This window comes from Pogonomyrmex barbatus, unplaced genomic scaffold (assembly GCF_055798465.1).
Source record: "Pogonomyrmex barbatus isolate J1 unplaced genomic scaffold, ASM5579846v1 scaffold13, whole genome shotgun sequence".
In the NCBI taxonomy this organism is placed as follows: domain Eukaryota; kingdom Metazoa; phylum Arthropoda; class Insecta; order Hymenoptera; family Formicidae; genus Pogonomyrmex; species Pogonomyrmex barbatus.
The window spans coordinates 4,745,995-4,771,402 of record NW_028297109.1 but is presented as its reverse complement, the minus strand read 5'-3'; the positions used below and the strand labels follow the sequence as shown (position 1 = coordinate 4,771,402).

Sequence of the window (25,408 nt, the reverse complement as noted above, 5' to 3'; positions counted from 1 at the left end):
AAACAAGAACATACATATGTTGCGAGCGTGGAAGAAAGAAAGAACGAGTGAACGAGAAGGTGCAAGGTGAATCAATCTGTTTTAATTAAATTCATAAATATTATAAATTACAAATTACAAATAAAAATATTACAAAAATAATTATTTAAAATCAGAGACCGACTATCCCGACCTTTTTCGTAGGTCCATAGGTTTGGTCCATCTGATCTTTGTGTACTTTTCATATCTTCTCTCTCTTGCCTACTACATATATAAATGCTATATCGATTTTATTTCGAGAGTAGAAGAAACAATATGTGAAGCGCAGCTGCGAGAAAGGATGGCACCCGATTGACCACTCACAGCGCTTGAACAGTGGAAAAATTCTAGGCACCGGCCCCTGTGAATGGTTGTGGTCAATCGGGACGTGATCAAACGGGACTCTTCCTGCGAAGAAATTATGAGAGCGTATCAAGCTTTGGGAAATTTATCTGCGCGGGAGTTGAGCTGTAAATAAAACTGAAAGTCTAACCTCAATTGTCTCGTTACAGAGTCATTTATTGTTATTCCGTAGAAATGTCTTCGTGTACATCATTTTAAACGATACTCTTTTCAAAAAATCTCGTCGATTATCTTCGAGGTGAAATGAAGCAGCAGACGGACTGCGAAGTAACGTGGACTTCTCTAGAACTCACCGGCCTCCTGGAGGATGAGGAGGCTCACGTGCATTTTACGAGGACAATCAAACACCTCGCATTACATCCGTATCACTTGAACAATGTTCAACGGGGTCTGAATCAGATTTTGGTTTCATCATTGAACACCTATGACAGAGAGTATGAATTCAGTATATTACCTTTGTTCCCTTATTCTTTTATTTCATAATTATTTGTGAATTTCCAATTTCTATTTAATGTTATTTAAAAATACAAATGTAATTAAATTTATTGTTCAAATATAAGTATCGTCTATTAATTGCTATTTTATTATAAATTTATTATGCACTGTATTTATATATATTTCAATCAACATTCAATCAACAAGATGTAACTTTAATTTTGGTTTAACTTATTTTTCTTCATCCTTTTTAATTCTCAGAATCAAAAAGAGATAAAGAATAAACTGAAATTAAAATTAATCTGCATTAGTAGGAAGTAGACATCAAATTATATAATTATTTTGTATTTAGATATATTAAGATATACTAAGTAAAAATATGAACATATTACGATATATTAGCAAAGAATAATATGTACAGTTAAGAAATTTGTGACAGAATTTCATAAGATAATTCTATGTTTTAGATTGAAGGGATTTGTGCTGGCTTTTAGAAATTCTAAACTGCTCAACAATCTTGGAGGAACACTCTATGACTCTCCCTTTATTCATGTCGATATTGAAGCAGATTTCTATCTGTTTCGTCCAACGGTCGGATCTTTTCTAAAAGGTACATTATATATTTACTAATTTTGTTATAAATTTATAATTATAATAATAATTATAAATAATAGTAATAATTATTCAATATGTATTATAGGTGTAGTCAATAAGAAGGGATTAGATCATATTGTGGTACTAGTGCATAAAATATATACCATATCTATTCCGAAACCAGATGATGTAGAGGAATGGCCAGGTGATTCAGTGGAGATCGGTCAGGAAGTGAAATGTTGTGTGAATCAAATAGATAACAAGAGTAAACCCCCTTTTATTTGTGCCACTTTAAATTCTGATTACTCGCAAGGTTGTAAATTATTAGAAAGTATAAATAATATTGATAATATGGACAGTGCAATTGAAACCTACAGTGCTAATAGCATTGTGAAGATTGAAAATTCCATTAACGGAATGTTAGAAGATGATAATGTTTCTGAGAAAGAGAGGAGAAAACATCGAAAGAAACACAAGAAATCTCGTGAGAGTTTAGAAATTGACTTGAAAATTGAAAATGAATCAGAAATCGAAACAGATAATGTATCTAAAAAACATAAAAAAAGCAAGAAAATATCTAAATCATTTAATAACGATACAGATTTGGATGAACATATAGAAATTCGTAAAGCTGTAAAGAGAGAAAATTCCATTCCATTAGATAGTGTTACTGAAAGAGAAACGAAAAAGAGAAAGAAACATGCGAAGAAATCTCGAGAATCTGACTCGGAATTTGTAATTGTAAAGAATGAAGAAGGAGTAATGAATAATACAGAGAGTACTATTTCAATTCGTATTAAATCTGAAAAAGATGAGCAACATGAGAACTATAATATGCCAAACACGAGTCTTTCTTCAAGTAATTCAGAAATATTAAGTATATCTAAAAAACATAAAAAAAACAAGAAATCGCCAATGATAATGTCAGATTCAGAATCAGATCATATTGTTAAAATAAAGATTGAAAAGCAAGATCCAGAAAATCAATCATTTTATAGCGAGAATCAAGCTGCGCAAAAAGTAGATGAGATTTTTAAAACGCCTAAATTTATAAAAAGTGAAGATTCTGACAAAGAAAGAAAAAAAAGTTCTAAGAAACAGGCTTTAAGAGATTCACTTAAAATTAAGAGTGAAGACGATGTAATCAATGATGCAAATGACGCCTTGGATAAAGAAAGAAAAAAGAGTCCAAAGAAACATGCGAAAGCATCCAGAGATTCAGACTCAAAAGCTGAGTTTAAAATTAAGAAAGAAGTCGAAATAATCAATGATACGGATATTTCTGATAAAGAAGGGAAAAAAAGTTCAAAAAAATACGCAAAGGCATTTAAAGATTCAGATTCAAAAGCTGGGCTTCGAATTAAGAGTGAGATCGATATACTTTATGATGACACTTCTGACAGAGAAAAGAAAAAAAATTTAAATAAATATTCAAATGTATCGGAAGATTCATATCTTGATGTTAAAATTAAGAGTGAAAATATAACAGATGATAGTACTTCTCGAACAATTAAATGTGATCCTGAAGAGTCTTAACATGCCAAACACAATACATCGGAAATAGATAACAATTCAAGCAGTTCAAATCTCGATCATGCATCGAAAAAATGTATGAAGAATGTACGCTTACGATATTATCGACTTCAGAATTTAAATGTCCCATTAAAATAAAAATTGAAAATGATTGAGTCGATAAAGTGCTATTGTGTAAACGTTTTTCGTAATACAGACTTGATACAGAACTCTCAAATTCTCATATTGAGAAAAAAGAAGCGCTATATGGAAATGTATAACAGTAAATATTTTTTGTAATTAACTATGTGTGGTATGTACATTGAGCAAGTTAGCGTTTATAATAAAGTCGAATGATAAAACGAAATAGCTATGTATAGGAATGGTAACAGCATGTAATACGAAACATAAAAACATTTTATTCACAGATACAAACTATTGTAACGTGCACACGTGTCGTATTTGTGTACTCTGCAAATCGGATTTGAACATTTAAAGCTGTAAATTGTGCACTGTTTATGATAAAATCAACCGGAGACCACTAATTGTGTACACATTCGGTAATTTATTTCAATCTTGTTTCTCTGCTATTTTGTTTAATCAGCATTTCCAACGAATACGAATTTTTATAAACAATTATATATAAGTCTATTTGATCTTTGCAATTATGAGGATTTCTTTCTATTAAATCATTTAATAATTTTTTTGTACTTAGATATTAATATTTACGTAATTTATCACATAGATAATCTTCGAATTCGGAATATATGATATATTGTCTAATAACTTAATTAGTACAAATTAATGTAAATAATAATCACATTTCTCTTATTGTATATAGATATACATATATAAAGAAATTCTCACAATCTATGTTTGTATGTTGATAAAAAAAATGAAACATGTGAAAAATATTATTTTATTATATTTAAAAATTCGCATTCTATTTTGGAATTTAATTCAATTTTTACAACCATATTTTCTTAATACCGCAAATTTAGCTATTGAAAGCTATGTTCCAGGCAGTTATATTGATTTATCTCACTCGAATTATATTTTATTTGGAGAATGCGAAATTTTTGAATAGGACTTCTTATCAAGATGTATTCTTATAATGTCTTATTATGTAATTTTAATGAATGTTCAAGATATATGTTAATAGAATCTTGTAGGAAAGCGATCTCGCAATAATTAATATTGATTTCCTACATAAAAAGATTACCATCATTTATTTATACCGAATGTGTAATCAGATACTAAGTTGTCTTGTGAATATTTGTTATCTCTTTTTTAATATCGGACAATAAATTACAGCAGTATGTCATGTTATTTACATTAATTTTTATCTTACCACATTCCATTCGTGTCTCTCGTAGATACATTACTACAATATTTTCGAGTCATTACGTTATAGCGAGATGGAAGAGGATTCTCGGATTGCAGCATCAGATTGTATAATTCAAATTACCGATGCATAATTTTTAGACAGTGCGTTCGAAAGATGATATTTGCACACAACAAGCTTTGTCATCCCGAATTATGTTCACCGAATTTAAAATTTATTTTCTGAAAGTCCTCGCGTGTATAGATATTCCTACGATTTAATTAGGTACACTTAAACTGCATATCGCGCGCAAGCATGCACGCATGCCTATATATTTACACATACAATGTCAATTTGTCACTAAAACGAAATTATTGTTCACGCGTTATTGTCCGCACTATTATGTCACAACACTATGTAATCGAGGGTTTATTATATTCGTTCATTCATCTCTCGTTGCTGAACGCAAATTATTTCGCCATCTTTTCCCGAAGAATCAACGACAAGAGATGGAAGGAAAATACAACATAAACATATATATACATATATCAGTTTATGAATCCACGAATATCAATTTTAAAGAATGATGATTAATTGAGTCGAGTGAGGTGAGAACTTCCGTTTCAGAATCTACAGTTCGCTCAGATTAACGGAATCCGGATATTTGAAAAGCACCATTTCATTACAGGCATCGTTTGAACGTTCCGAGCACGTTCCATTCAACGAGAAATCGTCTCGTCATTCGCATTCTGCGTAGACTAAAATTGTCGACTAAAGTGCGTATGCATTATGGCAATGGCCACGGCAATCCGGAAAAGTCTACAGGACCGCCTAGACCCGCATCCGCCTCCAACAGGCTCATAATAACAGCCATCGCTGCCTCGTCGTTGCCATCGGATGGAATCGAATTCGGCGACTCGTTAATCGTGGTGCCGCCAATCATGTCCATCATGTCCTCGTCTGGTGACGATCCTGAAGAAAGATGGATGTTATCGCTAATATCAATATCATGCTTAGATTAATACAGCAACTAGTATAATAATATGAACGGAATCGCTACGTTCTGCATGATATTAATTCGCCGTAATCTTTCTCGTGCGCAAAGAGAAATATTACAACAATTAAATTGTTCTTATACACGCGTTACCAAGACTTTTTCTCTTATCCATTCGTGTACTTTAGTCTTTACTTCCTTCTCTGAATAATTTTGGCTAGCGCGTTACACACCAAGAAATGACTCCTTAGAGACAGTAATAGCTATGACCTTGGTCATTCGCGATGCTGTTGAGCTGCACATTCGCTACGTGGTTGAACGTCGATGTGGGATTGCTACTACTGTTGTTGCTCCCGATGACACTCGGTTGAGAAACGTCAGGTATCCTTTCTGGCGACGTCGTAGTAGTAGTAGTAGTAGTACTAGTAGTAGTAGTAGTAGTACTAGTAGTAGTAGTAGTAGTAGTAGTAGTAGTAGTAGTAGTAGTAGTAGTAGTTGTCGTCGTCGTCGTCGTCGTCGTCGTCGTCGTCGTCGTCGTCGTGATATGTGACTTTAATCAAAATTAACATAATTAGAAATTGGTTCTAGCTAAATTTAAACATACAAAGAAAGAAGTTTTGAAGTATGGAAGTATTGAAATATTTAAAAATTTAATTCAAGCATAATGATAATACTATAAAAAATTTTGATATTCTATCTGAACATCCCAACTCCTAATTATTCTGATGACCCGATCAAATTATTTTCAGATCTGGCCCAATTTTTAAATACTTTAACAAAATTTTCTTTCCATATATTTACCTCCATGTTTAATAAACTGGTCTCCGTCATTGGGCCAGGACTACTACCCGAGGAAGAGTCTTCTCCTCGTCTTTGTAGATCCAACACTTCTTCCGCGATTTGTCGGCCGATTTTACTTACTTCCACGTGGCTCGAGATCAGTCTTTCTAATCCACCATTACCTGTTTACAGGACCTCTTAATCAACCGCTCCAGCAAATCACGTATCTATTATTAGAAATATCTATTAGAAAAGTCTATTAGTAGAAAAAAATTGCACCTACTCTGCGTGAAATAATCGTAGTCCTGCACGCTCGAGTCCTCGGATCTATTATTTCCACTTGATCGTGAGTCGCAGCTGAAAAAACGACAGAAAGATCTCTTTATACCATAAAATCACGCACGCTACGAATGAAATTCGGTAAACGTTTCTTACAAGATAGCGGAGTTTTTGGCGATTAGGTATTCGATGTCTTTGGTCCACGGATTCCTGAAAGACTTCCACTCGGACTGCAACCGCACGAAGTTCGCGCCCTTGCTTCTAAACCTATAAATCTGCAAAAGCGATAACGCGCAAGATCAAATCATTACCGTAGTTTCGTTTTCGCTTTAACGTGTGTATTTGACGATGATACCGCGAATGTACTAACTATAATGCTTTCAATTGTTCAATACACGCGCGATGCCATAGTTTAATCCGATTATCAAGGAAAGGTCACGAGGTTGATAACAATGCATTACATCAATATTAATCACCTGTGTGGTAACGCGTTCGGAAGTCTGTAATGCGGCTTTATGAGACTCCGCTAGATGAGGGATATCATCGTGATGATAATATTCGTACATACTGGTGCCCAGCAGTTCCTGAGGTAGAAAGCCCAATACTGGAGTAGCTCTAAATAACAAAAAAAAAAAAAGTAATTCTTCATAAATGAAATGTCCAATTATCTAGGATTCTCGATAGTATACCGACCTTTGATCCACGAACAGAAATTTGCCATCCATCGCATGTCGCGAAACGAACTGTATGGGCCGCAAATGGGGCTTCCTCGACGACATCGCGGCCGTCGAAATCGCCGTTTGGACCCGGCCGACCGCGACCAAGCAGGACAAGTTGCAAGCCTCACCGTCGGCCTCGCCCTCCTGCTCCTCGAGGCCGATCTTCGCGGGCGTCCAGGACTTCAGATAACCCGTGCACTGAATCACGCAATACTTCCAATCTAAAAAAGACGCGTCTCCGTGCAGACTCGTCGATTGAGACCGAGTTCGCAAACGACATAAGCTACGATTTGATTGATTATAATGTCATGCTGTGGTCTTAGAAGAGATAAAATAGCGAGGGGAAAGTATCGGGATTTTATGGTGATTGGAAATTGCCGGCGAGATATTTGATGAGAATATATCAACGATCCTTTCACCGGTGTTTCGCTGCGATACTGTACGGTTTCCACCTTTTCACCTTTGACGAGCCAAGCGACAAATTTTCATGCCGTGTCTCCGATCGTGCGTGCGGCTATCCGAAAGACACGTTTGTGCTCGGTTCGAACACTCTGAATTGTCACGCTCATATTTTTCCGCTCTACGAGGTTCTTTGCTTTTTTTGAAAGAAGATTGAATCATTGAGGAAGGGACACGACTTAAAAATATCTCTTTTATTAAAAAAAAAAAAAACACATTATATCAATCTTGAAAAAAATACGGTCCAAAAATTCGGACTGTAAAAAAATGAAATATTAATTATTTACAAAATTTAAAATTATTATTCTTTAAAAAATGAAATGTTATTAGAGATAAAAGATTTTTCTCTTACTATTGAAAAAAATCTTCATTAAATTTTAACAAATTTCTTTACATGGCCTTCCTTGTGATTCGAGATCCCGATCTTTCTTGGATCCTTGAATCGTCGATTAAATTAGAAATTTCCTTAATATTTATATAATTAGCCACACTCACCTATGTTTTGTTGTTTTTTTCGTCTGTGACAGCCGATGGTGGTGTCAGCTTCTTCTTTCACCTGCATATCGCCGCAACGAACCCGGTCGACTTTGCGCTTCATCCGACAGAAAAAGGATCTCCGTGCGCCGGGACAAAGTCGTGATACGCCTTGAGGCACGTCTGTCTTCACCGGTAACATGGCTGAAATAATTATGATGATATCAATAGTCCGATCTGTCGATCAATCGTTCATCTGTCCTTGCCTTTCACTTTGCGTTTCTTTTCTCTCATTTTTTTTTTTTTTTTGTAATTCCTATCATATCTCTGATATCGCTCTCTCTCTCTAAGATCTCTATCTAAAAGTCTTCATCTCTCATATCTCTATCGCAAAAAACGTTTATTATACGATATTAATGATGCAATTACTCAAGTCTCAAATACTTTGACAATCTTGTGGAATGCTTTACATAGAGATCGCATCGCGATGAAATCGTTGGAGGAATCCTGGCATTAGACCCGTTCGGCAACTCCACGTCTCCTCTCCTCATTCGGCGTGCGAGTTTTCGCAACGCTCTTATCTGGTAGGCACGCTAATTCAAAGATGTTTATCGACAAAGCTTACGCGAGCAAATGCTGCCGGGCGACTGACATTTATCGGGTGAAGGTGGTGGAAGAGATGCGCGCGGCAACTAATTTGCGTTTGCAATGATCGACGCGCCGAGCGTGAGGCAACGTCGAGAGGTGTCATAATTAATGGCTTCGAAGGCGGAAAGTCTTTGCAGCCGGAGAAATTAATGCCCGCGCACGCGACCGTTTGACTCGCCGAGCCGAAATCCGCGAGATGCGGAACGCAACGCGGAACAGCAACGCGATTAACGCAACAGCGACAGCTGGTTACTCACTCTTCGCGTCGATCAATCGTTCCCTCGGGCTGAGATCGGAGGACGAGAGCTGTTCCTTCACCTTGGCGACATCCTTGGGGTGCAGAATGTCGAACCAACTCTGACCCAACAAGTCACCCTGTGACACAATGATACAAAATTCTTATTTTCAAAATATAAAAATTTCAAAATATAAAAAAAAAAAGAGCGACACAAAAGTCCGCTTTACCAAGCAAGATCGAGCAAGGGTATTGTTTAACGTGTTTAATAAAAATTGTTTAACGTTATTTAATTTATATTTAATTCGTAATGTCCACATATCGAAATCATTCTGAAACTATCGACGATTTAAATGTTTCGCTTTAGTTATCTTTGACACCAAGAGTTAATTGACTTGGAATACTCGGAAGTGCAGAAGAGAACGGCAGTTCGCAAATCAGCAAATTACGACACAGTGGCAATAGCGATTGCTGCCAATCACATATTAAATATCCATTTCAAGATATATAATTTATAACCAATGACATGAACACGAGTGGGCATTATTCAGATAGAGGCTAATGGTAGCACGGACATTAAAATTAATTACGCGATGATTCTTGATGCGCGTGCGCTTTCACACAATATCCTTTGCTACAATGCCGATGGATTTCAAAGCGTGATGGAAATTTGATAGAGCTGATTAATTAAATTCGGTACCTGAGAATAATTGAGGGTCTGCGAGACGGATTCGGATACGTAAAGGATTCTTCCACGATCGCAACCCACTACGAAAACGAAGCCCTCTGCGGCCTGGAACAAAACAAGCTGCTTTTCATTACGTTATGAAGAATAAACTGTTAGTCAAGAAGTTCGCACTGCTTTCAAATCTGAATTTTTCAAGAAATTAGCGATCATGTGCTTTTGCATGATATGATTCAACAAGATTATTTTCAGATTTGTATCCGTTCAAATTTTTAAACATTTCAAACAAAATAATTTTTTTCATGTTCCCTTTTTAAGAAGAAAAATTTAAAGCAGTTTAATTAAGACACACAGCGAGTTCATTCATCGATGTTAATAAGGGAATTTAATTAATATCTACGGCAAGAATGCAATTAATATCTACTCGGAAAAAAATGATGTTGAGTCAACAGCATCAAGGCGTAATTGAAAATAATCTTGTTGATTCAATAAATGCATATATATATTCATTTCATTTATTGTTTTAAACAAAAAAATTATTTTTTATATGTTACCGGCTCAACATCATTTTTTCCATACGTACAATATCCTAGATTAAATATTACTTAAATATCACTCCATGTATTGTCCAGAAATTTTAATCTTGGTTTAAAAAAAATGTGCTCCTTATCTTTCTCTCATTTTTCAAATTAAACCAATTTTTTCCATTTTTCCCGCGGATATATCGAGAATTCGGCAAAATTGCGACTTTTCACGTCGGACGCTCGCGATTCCGCCGAGAGTGCAACGCAATCACCTCGATATTAACACGTATCGTTTATCGTAGCACCGCAGACGTTAGAGCTCGCGTTACGTAACCGCTCGCGGGGTTCGACGTATCGTCGATCGCAATGTTCATTAATTAATCATGTCAATGCGGTTTCCGCGCATGGCATGCTCGAGTTCCTCGATCGCCGCGATCGCACATCACGTTTCCACGAATCGTAAAGTTCGGTTATATCAAAATAGAAATATCGAAACTCCGAGTGAAACTTTCTCTCTCTCTCTCTCTCTCTCTCTCTCTCTCTCTCTCTCTCTCTCTCTCTTTCTCTACGACGCGAAGATACATATCTCTGATCTCCTCGAATCGCGAGCGCAGTGTAATAAACATTTATCGCCATACACACATGGCGAATTTCGCGCGGATTAAAGCGCGACGTTCGCCAATTTTTGTCCGCGGATGCAATCGCGAGACGAGAGACTTAATGTCGTTCCTCTTGGAACGTTGTGTCACGCCTAGAGCCGGATCTCGAGGGCAATAAATATACGCCGATTCGCAAATGGGGAGCTCCTTACGTCGCGATTATGCGCGCTTAGAGCCCGATCTGACGCGGTATGCCGGGCGTGGTCATTCACTCTCGCGGATATTTTCCTACAGCAAACGCGCGAGAACGTACGAGGAGGAAAAAAAGAATTCCCGTCGATAAAAGATAAATGCGCGTACGTGCACACAATGAGAAATGTCTGGATCCGGCACCAGCCTCCGCCGGCCTCCGCGCGCTTAAGCGGAATCTAGGGTGGATAGGTGTTATCAGTCGCCGGAGTATTCCTTTTCCTCCTTTTTCGCGGACCCAACGGAGTATTTCTCATAATCGAGACACTTCTTTCGTCGTGAATAATCATGCGCCACTTCTTATGCACCTAAAGAGTTAAGCGTGAAGTAAATATCGATCTTTGTTCAAAAGAAACATTCCGCATCAACGCAGAACGTGTTGTTTTACGTGTGTTATTATCATCACGGAAGGAATGATTTTGCTGGATATAAATCTAAAAGCCAATTTGGTTGGGCCATCAAACTAATTATATAGGACCTTTTAATTAATTACTAAAATGTAAAAAAAAAAAATTACACTATTGTAATAATTATTATAGTTAAATGTTCTACGTAACAATTTTGACGATCTGACAAAATTATTTTTCAGATCTGGCTTTTTTAGATTCTAAAACGGTAAAATTGTTTTTTCCAATTGTTCAAATTAATTGCTAGAATAAAAAGATATTCGCAGTATTAACATTTAAACGTCCTAAACATTTTGATACTCCAACAAAATTATTTTTCAAACTTGTGTTTGGCCAAATTTTCAGATACACGACTACGGCAAAATTGTCCTTTTCATGTACAAAGAATTTCTTTTCGAACGCGGAGATATCCAGCGGGGAGTAATAAGTAATCCACAGATTTGGTACGCATAAATACACATGTTTACGACAGAAGAAAATCTCCCCCGTTGACGCACGTTCCCTATCTATCTATCTGGAATCTCATTCACGCTAATTGGTTCGGAGTTAAAGGCGTAGGTGATTTGAGAGCGCCTCGGCCTAAGGTACTATTAGCGCGATACTATAAATCTACATGCTTCGGACCTTTCCTTTCGCTGCGGCACGAGACCAAGTCGGATAAAAAAATCTACAGCACGCGGGAGAAAGGGAGTTACCCGCCGGTTTCGCTCCGCTCGATCTCGTGCAAAAGGATTACAAAAGATACCAGGTACTCGGTCTTTTGCTCGGGCCGACGTAAAAATGCGTGTCACAAATGAATTTCAAGTTAACGATACCAGGAAATGGAGTTTCGGTGAATTATGCTCGATCCCACGATCGTTTGGCACGTTCTGCGCGTAACTGTCTTATGTTGTTACTCGGAAATATCTAAGGCTGAGCAAGACACGATCGAGCGAACAACCATAATTCATTAATCTGTCATGAAAGGAGAATAAAAAAAAGACAACTTTTTTTATAAGATAATAGAAAGGAATTAAAAGTATCTGTCGATCTCTCTCTCTCTCTCTTTCTCTCTCTCTCTCTCTCTCTCTCTCTCTCTCGCATATTTAGAACAGTTTGCTAAAGTATTTAAAAATTTAACCAGACATATAATAATAATTATACAGACCCAGATTGGTTGTTAAAATATAAAAACATTTTTACAATATTGTTTTCATTATATTTAAGCGAATTATGTAAAAACTTTGATGACCCAAAATTACTTTCAAATCTGTATCTGATTAAATTTTTAGATACTTCAGCAAAACAGTTTTTTTTCCACGTAGAATTAAAGAAAAGAAGACACTTATTGTCAGATTTAACGTTTCAACGCTCATGAGAATTGAATTTAGGATATAGTAGTTTCTCGTAATCGTTTGTAGATATTACGCAATTATCGTTTAAGTTAGATGAAAGTACTCACTTGAAGTATAAGCGTCTTAAGTTCCTGATCGCTAAGGAACGCAGGCTTATAGTGACCTTCCGTGTACGAAGTAACCGCACCGAGAATAGTCTTGAGATGCTGCACCGCCATTCGCAGCACGGTCAGCTTGTCCAATTTTCGTGACATTGCGTGACACATCGGTACCATCGCCGAGAGCTCGGTAATGTATGTATTCATCTTATCCCTCCTGCGCTTTTCAATTTCACTGTGGTTCTGTCTGAAAGAACACAGAAATGATCACATCAGTTCGCCAGGTTTTTTTTTTTTTTTTTTTTTCTAGGGAAACAACGCGAGATTTACGTATCGATAAGTTCGCAAATAGGGACAACTTGTAAAATTATAATTAAGTTATGGAGACACCATAAAATTGCAATATTTATAGATTTATAGATATCACGGCTGGGAAACGTGTAGCCGATTGTAAATGTTTCTATTTTACAGCGCTACTTAACGGCTTACAGGCTTGTTAACGAGATTTGAAATTAAAAATAAGATAAAACTAAAAGTGAGATGCTTAAGATAATTGTTTAGTCATCGTCGTAACATAACAACTTTCAAAATTGTACAAAAGACAGAAGGGGGGGAAACATTCCACGTATGCATTCCACCAATGGCGCAAACAGAAATTGTACAGATTATTCTGAAGATTCGGCTTTTTCGCGAAAGAAAGTCACATTTCTCTGCTATCTCAAATTATTATTTTCTTTTCTCAGATAAGGAATTGGATGTCTCGGGGTCTCGTTGCATTAATCGCGCGGAATCTCATTGCTGCCGTCATTTCATGTAAACAAGATGCGGAAACAAGATCGGAATGTGCAGAGTTATCGAACGACGTGGTGTAACACGTAGTAAGAGACACTCTGCTGACTACGACGGATTTTTCTGCACAGGTTTCATCCACGTGGGCCGGGGTTACGTATATTTTTAAACAGAAGCCACATCGGTTTTTCCAGAAAGATCAGCAGACTCAGGGTTGCGCGAAGACGACGGCGACCGACGAGGCCGTATCAGTCAATCGAACGATTCGACTTAACGTAAAACGACGCTCTTTTCAGAGCGCACGCTGATTTGTCTCGCAAGAATTCGCATTCATATCACGCCCGGGGGGAGGGAGGGGGGGGGGGGAAATAAATTGCACAGCGGAAATGATTGCAGCGGAGAAAACTGGTTTCGGTCGACTCTATGTCGGACTATTATATCGCATAATTATGTCCCGATTCGCCTGGACATATCGTAATATTTGTCGTAATATCCGTTGGACTTTTATCTCTGGCTGCAGTGGGTACAACGTTATTGAACAAGCAGAATCAAAATTTTTCTTCCATTTTCAATCTCAATTAAGATTTATTTATACCTATTTTAATACTTTAATCCTATCCACGATTCTCTAGAAAATCTACGCGCGGTTTAAAATTAAAATCAAACGTAGAAGCGAAATTTTATTTCAAGAAATACCTTGAAATGTAATTTCTACAAATTATCAAGTTTATGTATGTTGAATAATACAATACGTATATGTAACATTTATTATACAAACGTCTCATATATATACATAATATTCTAAACTACATAAACATTTCATTTCTAAAAGATGCGAGACATTTGATAGAGGTTCGAAACTTTAGAATACCTTAGCTTAGTATTGCTTTATGAAGCCTTAATATCGTTTAAATATTCACGATGTTTGAAAAACTTCTCGAGGAAATTATTCAATTGTAATGCGTAATGAACTGATCATAAAAGGTAATGCTTCGCGATCGAACGATCGTTCGTGGTGACTCGCGTCGCAGGTAATACATTGGATTTGGTGACGTCGCTGATGAAGCCGGAGCAAAGAATCGAGGTAGGTCAAGGTGGAACTCACCTTTATAATATCTGACATAATACTACGTAATCGCCGATCGACGATTATTGTGCTAAAAGTTCAAATCGATTGTATTCGTGGGAGCGAAAATCCCGCACGAAAATCATTTCAAATCATTTCAAATATCGAATATCTATCTCTTCAAACACTTGACAATGTATTCGCTTACTTTTTACTGTCGTCATTTGTGCGAACTGATTTGGCGTCGTCTCCCAGATCGTCCAAGAGATCGCTGCCAACGCTGAAACAGAAGAGTGAAGCGTTTCCTTAATGAAGATAAAGAAATCGGATATTATTTGATATATAAATAAACGAAAATATTGATTATTATACAATTAACTAAGGTTAACTAAGAGACTTTGATTTGAATATCGCGTGACAATTCCACTTCCATCTTCTTCCGCAGATATAATTTCGCCGATTAAACGCGCGTGGTAATCCAAGCGCGTAATTGGCGAAGTCCCTTCGCGGCGACTAAATTCGGTCGAAACATCACAGGAAAACAATTTCTTCGTCGTATATTGCGACCTTCGCAGAGGGTGTTTACCCCTTTGGCGGCAAATTTCACGAAGTTTCGCTCGTGTAGAGCTTCTTCTTCCCCCCCCCCCGTCTTTTGTGTTTCGAGCTCGAAAAGTCGCACGTGGGTTTCCTCATTTCTCGCGAGGAAATCGTTTCGTCGACACCGTTTCTTCGTCGCGAGAGACTCTCGCTTCGGAAACAAGATAGGCGTAAATATTTACGACAATAAAAATGCGCGCGTGCATTTCGATTTTGCTTAACGCCATTAACAATGAGATCGGATTCCCAGGTGGACGTATATATATATATATATATACACATATTATTTTTGCGTAATAATTGCATATTTATAGATGTGTTGAAAAAAACATTGACGCTACAGATCACGTAATTTACGTCTCAATTTCAGACGACGCAAAAATTTCAGCGGATCTCTCGAACGCGAGCGAAGACGTCGCGCGATCGTGACATGCGCTCGAAAAAAAGAGATCGCGTTTTTTCGATGACGTTACCCCGATAAGTGTGTACGCAACTGCGTAGCGCCCGGACAGGCAATGGAGGTAATTGCCGAAGGCAATTTCGACCGATCGGAGTCTCGGGAGAGAGAGAGGCAAATCTTCCATCTCGCAACGATTAAGCTAATCCTTTGACCGCGTATCCGACACCTTGATTGGGTAATTACTCGGAACTACCGGGCGTTCCGGGCGCGAAACATCTCGGCATCGATGAATATTGAGGGGGTGAATCGCGAGGGTTCGGAGAACTGGAGGGTACCACCCCAGGGGGAGGGGGTGGTAAGTCGCGCTGCTACTTGTCGCGGGTTGTTTGCCGCACAACTCGCGAGACTCTCGACGGGGCACATTTCGCGGGCTTCGTTCCGCGCTTCATGCTAATGTGTAATATTCCGCGATACGACTTCCACCTACATGCCACCGAAGTGAGCCGTACGCTTTATGCTCCGGGGCGGTTGTTGCCAATCGAATTCTTAGGTGCCGTGTGAGCGCTACGCGACGGACAAAAGAACGTTGTTCCACGTGGCGCGAGAATTCCCGAGACGAGAGTCTCATTTCTATCGCTTCTCTCTTCATTCGTTTATTTAAGAACCAGATAAAGACGATGCGCTGAAAAAAATCATAGCTGATTTCATCTCTCCGGCCTCCCTTTCATTAAACATTAAATTGACAGTCTTTTCTGAAAATTGAATTTACATTTAAACTCAACAAATTACAATTTATATTTTCTGTTACGTTTAGTAAAAAAAAAAAAATAAATAAATTTTAATTTATTAACTTAGTTTAATAAACTTTCACGATTTAGTCGCTTTAAATCTATTGCTAATTTATTAATAACGTAAGGTATCGATCGACGTTGGCGAATCGTAAAACGATGTTGGACAACCTATTGCAAGTTAATCAGTAATATCTGACTCGAGAGAAACTAGTAAAATCAACTGTTAATTCCTCAGAGATGTCCTCAAGATTCTTGGACAAGTTATGATTAAACTTACTGGCAAGAAAGCTTCCGCTTCCTGGAAACCGGCGCAAATTCGTCCAAGGTGTCTGTTGCCGGTCCATGGCTAGGTGTGGTGGACGTACTACGATGATGCCGGTGATGATGATGATGATGATGGTGATGATGGTAATAATGATGGCCGGAGGCGGGTGCCTGCTGGTCGGGGACCATCGTCGGGGGTGTCTCCATGTGCTGGGGCGGTTCAGCCCCCGTTGCAATCTGCGGGATGGTGGCGGTGCTGCTGGTGGAGGTGGTGGTGGTGGTGGCAGTTGTAGTGGTCGTGCTTGGATTGTTGGGGGTGGTGGTGGTACTAGCGGTGCTGCCGCTGCTGGCGGGGGTTGGAGTCGGGGCGAGACCTTCGCCACCACCCCCCGCCGAGGCGGTGGTTAGCTCTCCCACCCCGGAACCCGTGCCTATCTCGCCGAAATAAACCGTGGGGCACGAACTTCTGCAAGCAACGAATTTTCACCAGACCAAGTCAGACGAGAAGGCGTTCTAATTGCTATCAGACATATCGCGATTGCGCAGAACGCGGACTGCCGTAGGTGCAGCGTGATTGCCGATTGAATAAAAATCACTGTGGTAAATCATGTAATGCATGACATTCCTAAAGCACGTGGTAAAGTTTTCTCCGATACTCTGCGGGAGTCGGGTGAAGGAGGTGTCTCTAAATGTAATATGTGCAAATGTTAAAATTGCAATGCGAAATATATACATACGATAAGAAATTACTGAGAAACTTAATTCCCCGTTGATCGTCATTAAAAATTTCTAGTCGTTATCTTCTGAGCATCGAGCCTTGGTTGTATGTTTATATATTTTCAAGACCCGAGGGAATGGGGAAAGTTGCGATCGCATGGGAGTGCACAACATTTTTGTATATAGGTATACGCTAATCACATACGGGGCGTGTAATGTATAGTTACACTAACGTCACATCCGGGAGTATTGAACTATCGTCATCGACCTTACGATCTATACGGTTATAAGCACCTACGAGCGATATCGATCCAATCTCTCGATTTGCCTTACCTGTTTAAACGTATAACTTTTTGCCGATCGATTAAATCTTGATTGCGTTATCATGTTGTCAATCGCATTTGCGCATGTAAGGATACGGCAAGTCCAATATGTAATTATGCATATAATTGCATGGATACTTTGTTGCTTTAAATATAGTTTAAAGTATTTTCAAGAATTGATCTCGTAAAAAATTCAATACTATATTCTTTTTTCTTACATATAAAGCTAGAAAAAAAATCAAAGCAATCTTAATATCTTATGTTTAAAATTAATGTAGAGAATTCTTTCTTAAACAGAATTAGCGGAAAGATGATATATAAAATGCCATCGGGTTCGGGCTAATAAAATTATCTTGGATTTTGTCGCCTCCAAGATGATGATCGCGCGTATTTGCTTTTCGTTTGAAAAATGTGGGACCAAGGTCTGCCGACTATCTTGTCATCGGCAACGGCAGATAGTTCCGTGTATTATGATGTAATGCAGGCGATTAGCGTAATTCTATTTATTCGAGTAGATATACGACAGTGCCGACGGCGACGTCATGTCGCATGCGACGCGACAGGTGGGAAACTCGCACGTAGCCGACATACCTAATGCTCAAGTGACTGCGATCCGTGAATCCAAGTTAATCCTCCGGGCGTGCTTCAACTCATTCTTTAAAATGCAGCGGCGCGGCTTATCTACGAGACGATGACTTTCTTATCTGACCTCATCTCGATCCAATTTTCACTGGAGAAATGCCTAAGCAAAAGCTAAGCAGTCTAATCATGACGTAATTTACGTAGTTACGTTAGCCAAGATTATTCGTGGTAAATCACCAATTGCAAGACGTCTGAGTGTGCTTAAAAAAGAAAAAAAAAAAAAGAGACGAATTAATTTCAAAGGCGTAGAAAACGCGAAAGCGAGAGGTCGCAGAAAGTCTGCTCGAGCAGCCAACGTGGCGCGTGAAAATCGCGTTCGTTGCGAGGCGATGATAAAGAGATGCGTTGCGCAATGCATCGCGGCTCAATCAAGACAAAATATCGAGCATCAGAGTGAAGAAACGAGAAAAGAGAGAGAAAGAGAGAGAGAGAGAGAAGAGAGAGAGAGAGAGAGAGAGAGAGAGAGAGAGAGAGAGAGAGAGAGAGAGAGAGAGAGAGAGATGGGACAGAAAACACAAAGTCTTCCGTCGATCCCAGTTGGTCCTCGTCATTGCATTACGGGGAAATATTGAATATGAAAATCCAAAGCAATGTGAAGAGAGAAGGGAGAAATTGTTAACCAATCACTCATTATCTGAACGATGTCGACGCATTTTACTCGAGTAGCTGTTAATGCACATATTGCGGTTACCATACGCCATTTAGATCCGTTAGAGCGTGAATGCTGAACTGGCGATGACTGACACTGTCCTTCGTTCCATCTTTTGTCTTACACGCGTTGCACATTCATAACAAAAAGCTTCATCGCGGAATTTTATCACGCAACACGAAATTTAGTCTATTAGAACAATTACGTAAGTGCAAGCCGTGTTTTTTCTTTTTTTTTTTTTGTAATGATCCAGATATTATTCGCAAATACATGGACTCTCGATACATGGACAACTTATTTTCGAGTGATTTTACGTATCATCAGCTCGATAACTCGGTGAGTGTTGACAGAACTGGTCATAATCCCAAAGCCGATTCTAACAGATTATGTCGAGAGGCTTATCGATTGTTGTCGCGCACATTATGCGATATAAATATAACGTAAAAACCTATCACATAAAAATAACGAAGCTGCGTAGCTTCGTTCTCAAGACCAAATATATTTCGATCATTCAAACATTCGTTTCTGATTCGCAGATGGAGATACGTCCATCATCGATGTACATTGTATTAATTAAAATAAATATATATTATACATACTAATATACATTTATGTTATTATGGTATCATGTTTGCAACAACGAGCACGACGAGCACAACAGCGGAAACAGCCAAAACTTACTGCACGGACGAGAGATTATAGTAATCCCGTTGTTGTTGCTGTTGCTGGCCACCACTCTGTTGCTGTTGTTGATGCTGATGATGCTGGTGATAGAGCTGCGAGGCGGACGTGGCCAATTGCGTGCAGGTGTCGTGCACAATGCGATGATGCTCCTGATGGTGGAGGCGCGGCTGTAGCTCCTCTATCGTGATGTATTCCTGCGGTGATGGTTCCTGGGCCGGCACCACCACCGTCGAGTGCAGGAGCTGGGTGTAACCCTGCGCCATTTCCTGCGCCACCATCTCTTGTCCCTGTCCGGTCGCGGCTCCGGAACTTGGGAATCGCAGGAGATCATCCAGTTCTGGCTCCGTCGATGAATGCTGCTGCTGCTGCTGCTGCCGTTGCTGCTGCTGCTGATGGGGATGCTGCTGATGCTGGTGCTGATGATAATGAAGCATCCGATCGTTCACGCAGGCGCCATCGCCTGCGGCGACCACCGCGTCATCATTCTCGATGACGCCGCTGCTGCTGGTGTTCGGCAGTAGACCATCCTCTTCTGGAGAACGACAGAGCGATTCGCCATTGGGAGATCCTCCACCCGAATGTGCCCGAGAACGTACTCGCGACGTGCGAAAGTGCTTCTCTTATCCTCCGGCGAATTGACCTCCAAATCCGGTCTCGATTTAATCGAGATGAAATTCGCGATTAAAAGCAATTTTCAGCAACGACAATGACCACGATGATTTTATTATTGAACCTTTTCACGGCGATTTTTTTATATCGATAAATCTTATGGAAAGATTTACGGGGCGTCTACGTGTGTGATATAATTCGCGATAAACCTGCGTAATGTAAAATACGATATAAACGGGCAATTATCTAGGAGCCAGAGCATAATTTCACTTGTGCGACTCGATGCTGATCGCGGAACGCGACTTTCTAAGCCGGCTAATCTCTCATTTTAGACGGTCATCGCCGATCATCGCCAGAGAATCGGCCACGACTGACGTGGTTCTCTCATCGAAAGTGGACAATACCGTTGTTACAATAGCAATATTGAAAATCAATGAAGATCAGACCGACTGTTGTGTTTTTTCTTTCCCTCACGATGTCACGCGTCGATGATCAATTTCGTAATTCAATTCCGCGAGTTCGCAAAATGTAACATGCGCCGTACGTCGTAATGTCGCACAATGGGAAAGTAGACGGAGGCAAATCTGTCGCATGTGCGTAACGCAATCTCCGGCCTTGAGTGACAGCACGCCAATGTCACGACGCGATTGCGAGTGCGGCCGGACACGTGTCGTCGTACGTCGCCGCGATTCCGGAATGCGCGCGCGAACCACCGTCGACAGCACGTAAAGTAATGATAATGATGCAATAATGAGGAAGAAAGAGACAGAGGGGGAGAGAGAGAGAGAGAGAGAGAGAGAGAGAGAGAGAGAGACATGTATTCTCTCCTGGAATACACGTGCAACAGCTCGCGGGGGCAACAGCTCGCGGAAGCAACAGCTCGCCAAGAATCCCCGTCGGAAGACTCGAGGCACGAAGGTGCCGAACGCAAGACGTAAATCACATCAACAGCAACTGAACGAAATGCGAAAGGTTGATGCCTCCTCTCTAATACTACGCTTTCCCACATGCTGCGTGTCGACCTGTACATCGTGCTCCAGTGTGCGGGAGGAAAAACGCTCATAAAGGGTGTTTGCGCAAGAGCCAGTTCAGATCGGCAAGAAAGGCAAGACGGGCGAACGACGAAATCAGCAATCAATCAACGCGAACTCTTGGCGAATCGTCCGCCTTCGGACGCGCATTAATTGCTACCTGCGTGCCTACCGCAGCCTGTGCCAGGCGATTCTGTATTTTTATGACATTTCGCTTCGCGGCGTGTTAACGCGTGTAAACGACGACAACGACGTCTCTCTCTTGCGAGAACGAATGCTCCCCGGAGGAGAGCTCGACGATTGAAGTTTCCAGAAACCAGTTCCGGGGGGTTAAACGCGCGAGTCGCAAATGAAAGAGACGTATTTTCTTATATCTAATGTCTCAAATATTTCATTTGAATCATCTTCATTTAAATGTCTGCGGTTATTAAATACGAATTCCTTTTTTACATGACTTTTATGGATTTTCACAAAAAAAAAAAAAAAAAAAAAAAACTCGACGAAATTACGGTAATAAAATCGTAATGATCGCGCGAGTGTTATTTTAAATATGATTATGGATAAACGTGCATATAGATATAACTTCATTAAGGCTCGATATACGCGCGAATGCGTATTGCCTCTCGCGATTTCTATTACATTAAGACATTTAATAACAATTTTCGCAAACGCGAGAACTGCTACGGGCAACTCTTCTAATTAAAACTCTTCTAATTAAAATAATTTTCCCGTCTTACGAAAGCACCGATATAAGTTGGAATTTTTCATTCTGTCGCGAGCGAGATGAGGTACGCTCGAGCGAGCGACGATGTCGACACATACACGCGTGTAACTGACGAGCGATGAAATTTCGTCCAAATGAGTAGTGTTACATAAAATTAAAGATCTATCGTTTTATCGTCGTACAGAAGCGGCACCCGGTGCGTTCGACGACGCGGAAAAAATTCCTCAGAATGCAATCGCGTGACGACTGAGATAATAGTGACAATGACATTATCTGGGAGCTGCACAACGCGGCACGCGCGACCTTCGATAACGCCGTGCATCTGTGTTCTTTATCAATGGAAATAGTAATTACAATGTCACTGACATCATCGACGTAAGGAAATAGCATAAATATGAAAAGGAACACACAAGGATGAAATGATGGCGCTTGTTACCATTTATGAAAATGCACACGGAAACATCCTCCCATCGGTAAAACGAAAAATTCGTCATGGGAATTCGTCGAAGAATTATGAATTGAATAGAAAATAAATTCATTGTGTGTGATTTTTCAACGGCGATCAAGGATTGAGAAGATAAAGCTTCGGTGGAAGATAACCTTTGTGAAGATATGTATCTTTCCTAAAGAAAGGAACCAACGTGAGGAATCTAGTATAGATTGCTATCGGATTTCGCTTCAATATGACAATGGAAAAGACAAGGAAAGAAGTGACGAGAATATCGCGGTGATTATTATTAAAATAATACATTCGATGATGCATTAATGAATCCTGTATTGTCTGATGAATAACGATGCCATACAATATATCACTGACGCAAGTTTTTTAAAAGAAACCAACAAGAAAGCACTTTTTCAATTAAAAAAATAAATAAAAAAAAACATTTTAACCGGCTTTGTTTAAAAGTCACTAGTAAACCCACAGTTTATAAATTATTATTATGTTAAGAAATTATGAATCGATTTGAAATTTAAAAGTACAAAAGCTCTATATAAAAAAATGTTACAATCGATTAAATCTTATTTATAATACTTCTTAATTGCACGGAACGAATGATTTTGCTAAAGCACCTAAAAATTTAGGAAACTGAGATAGATCTTGAAATCATTTTGTTGGTCCATTAAAATTGTTATATAGGATGCTGCATGATGATAATATTGTATAATACAAATTTTTGATATTCCAGCAACCAATTTGAATATCCTACGTAATTATTTTAATGATTCAATAAAATATTATTTATTATTTTCAGATTTGTATTTACGCAAATTTAATCAAATTTTTAACCTTACTTAAAATTACTTTTGCGTGTGATGTAAGCGAAATGTGTACGAGTAATTAATGAAGATTGCGTGACAGCGAAAATTTGCTAGAATTAATTTCTTCTACGAAGATCACGAAAAACGGGATTCACGAGAAGCACGCAGAGTTCAAAGTAACTTTGTTTTTTTGGCGGGAAAAAACGTTATACGATATTTCGCACATCGCGAGCATTCGTCACGAGAAACCCCTTACCGAGAAGCGCGTACATCCACGTCGTCGTCGACGACGAGGGGGCGACGGCATCCTCGAGATGAGGCCAGAAGGCCTGTCGCCTACCCTCTTGCCGGGCAATGCCCTCGTACCTCGAGGGTCGAGCCTCCTCGACGGCGACGACGGGATCGTGTCGACCGTTCAGTACCACCGCCTCTATCCGAGTCGCGTATCGCGTGTTTCCGCGAAACGCTGACCGGCACGTGACACCGAACGGACGGCGGTCGACTGACGAAGGGAGAAGACGAGAAACGACACCGTCCGGCTTAACTTTCGCCGACGATCGCCGATGTCGGGACCATGGGAACTTGCGTCTCGGTGGCGCGTGATGTCGATCGGTCGACCGGGGCCGTGATCGAAGGAGAAGGTCTCTCCTCTCGAAACTCGCGTGGTAGGCAACGCACTCGTCGACGGACGCGTCGTCTGCTTGACACTGAGAGCACGGGTGGGTGATGATGACGGTGGTGCTGGCGGTGGTGACGGTGACGGTGGCGGCGGTGGTGGTGGTGGTGGTGGCAGCGGAGGAGGGCATCTCCACCGACAACGGCGGTGACGATGGTAGAAAGGTACTCTCTCGTCGTCGGCAACGATGCTGTCGAGTACACCGGGGTGCACGGGTACCACGTGGCCCGGCACAGGTGGGAGTGACTAAAACCGCCCTGCGCCGCGGAATCGCCCCCGCGACGGTGTCGCCGAGCCACCCCCACATCACGGCGCGAAGGATGCGTCGTGAGAATCCCTTCCGTCGCGACTTCTTCTTTGTCAGATGAATCGAATGATCGCAAAGTAAAACAGTTTCTCAGATATTTATAGTAATAAAAATATTCATACCAGAACAAAGCTGATTACTTATACATAACGAAATTAAAGCATCTTAGCAACTTTATTCTTGAAGATAAATCTCACACATTCAAGTTTTAAGTTCTAGAACTGTCGTACAAATCGTCAAATTTAACATTTGTATGATTATAAACAAGAATGTGAGATTCAACATAACGAAAGAAAAAATGTAAAATTGATAGAGATTTGCTAGAATCTATTAAAAGCGTAACGATATGCCACTGCCTGTCGACGTAAGTCATAATTAGATTGTCACAATCTATTAAAAATAAATTATATTAGACTTATTAAAACAATTAAATAATAAAAAGGTAATAATAAACGACCGTGAAAGAAACATGTCATTAACTGCAAACTTGCATATGCAAACTGATGAAAAATAAATAAATATATCTTGCAACTTCCCCGCTGCTATCTGTTTAAGTTGTCTGCGTTGAAAAATCACGAGTATGACGGTAGCAATCAGCCGCTATGCGATGTGATTTTCAACACGTAATTTAGAAACCGCATAATAGCCTTTCAGCCATATCAATATTTTTAAAGTATTTCTGGATTCAACCTGTCTGTACAGTGTCTTAACGAGGTGCAGAAAGTTTTTTTTCATACACGAACATACATTCGCCCAATACACACACAGATATTACTAATATGTAAATTTCAGAAAAAAATGCAGAAATTGAAAAAAAATATAAATTTATACGGATTGTTCACTTTATGTCACTGCAAATTTAATTAACGTACAACGTTTCATCGTATAGTACGTAACAATATATATGTATTTAAAGCCAACTAATTAATGCCTGCCATCCTAATGCCTTACATAACTTTATTAATATATAACGTAATTGGTTAACGCGCTAACATTTTAATATCATGCATTCTGATAAAGGCACGAACGAAGCGAACGGTCAGCGTATTTCTTCCCGTGGAATTATTCTTTATAACGTAACTCCAAGTTTATTTCTTACTTTTCATAGACATTCGAAATGTTAGCCTTCAGCTAACCGGTTTACCTTTG

At 39.5% G+C, this 25,408-nt stretch overlaps 2 protein-coding genes across 4 annotated transcripts; one reads left to right on the top strand and one right to left on the bottom strand.

The window, feature by feature from the left end:
* Positions 1 to 417: 417 nt before the first annotated feature.
* Positions 418 to 4,251, top strand: Polr1F (RNA polymerase I subunit F). The gene is made up of 3 exons (XM_011636893.3): positions 418 to 815; positions 1,284 to 1,426; positions 1,517 to 4,251. Exons 1-3 carry the CDS (start codon positions 625 to 627, stop codon positions 2,944 to 2,946), a joined length of 1,764 nt encoding a protein of 587 aa, XP_011635195.2. The 5' UTR covers positions 418 to 624; the 3' UTR covers positions 2,947 to 4,251.
* cyc (basic helix-loop-helix ARNT-like protein cyc) lies at positions 3,322 to 24,231 on the bottom strand. 3 transcript variants are annotated; one of them, XM_089072593.1, is made up of 15 exons: positions 23,533 to 24,231; positions 19,650 to 20,184; positions 16,651 to 17,103; positions 14,794 to 14,865; positions 12,740 to 12,977; positions 9,535 to 9,642; positions 8,857 to 8,974; positions 7,973 to 8,155; positions 6,993 to 7,239; positions 6,776 to 6,914; positions 6,456 to 6,574; positions 6,304 to 6,377; positions 6,042 to 6,202; positions 5,511 to 5,790; positions 3,322 to 5,218 (listed from the first exon to the last, which is right to left on the bottom strand). In XM_089072593.1, exons 1-15 carry the CDS (start codon positions 24,080 to 24,082, stop codon positions 5,034 to 5,036), a joined length of 3,462 nt encoding a protein of 1,153 aa, XP_088928719.1. In that variant the 5' UTR covers positions 24,083 to 24,231; the 3' UTR covers positions 3,322 to 5,033. The 3 variants fall into 3 exon arrangements, with proteins under 3 accessions (XP_088928719.1, XP_088928720.1, XP_088928721.1); XM_089072594.1 differs by having other exon boundaries at positions 9,535 to 9,627; XM_089072595.1 differs by lacking the exon at positions 23,533 to 24,231.
* Between the last annotated feature and the right edge of the window lie 1,177 nt (positions 24,232 to 25,408).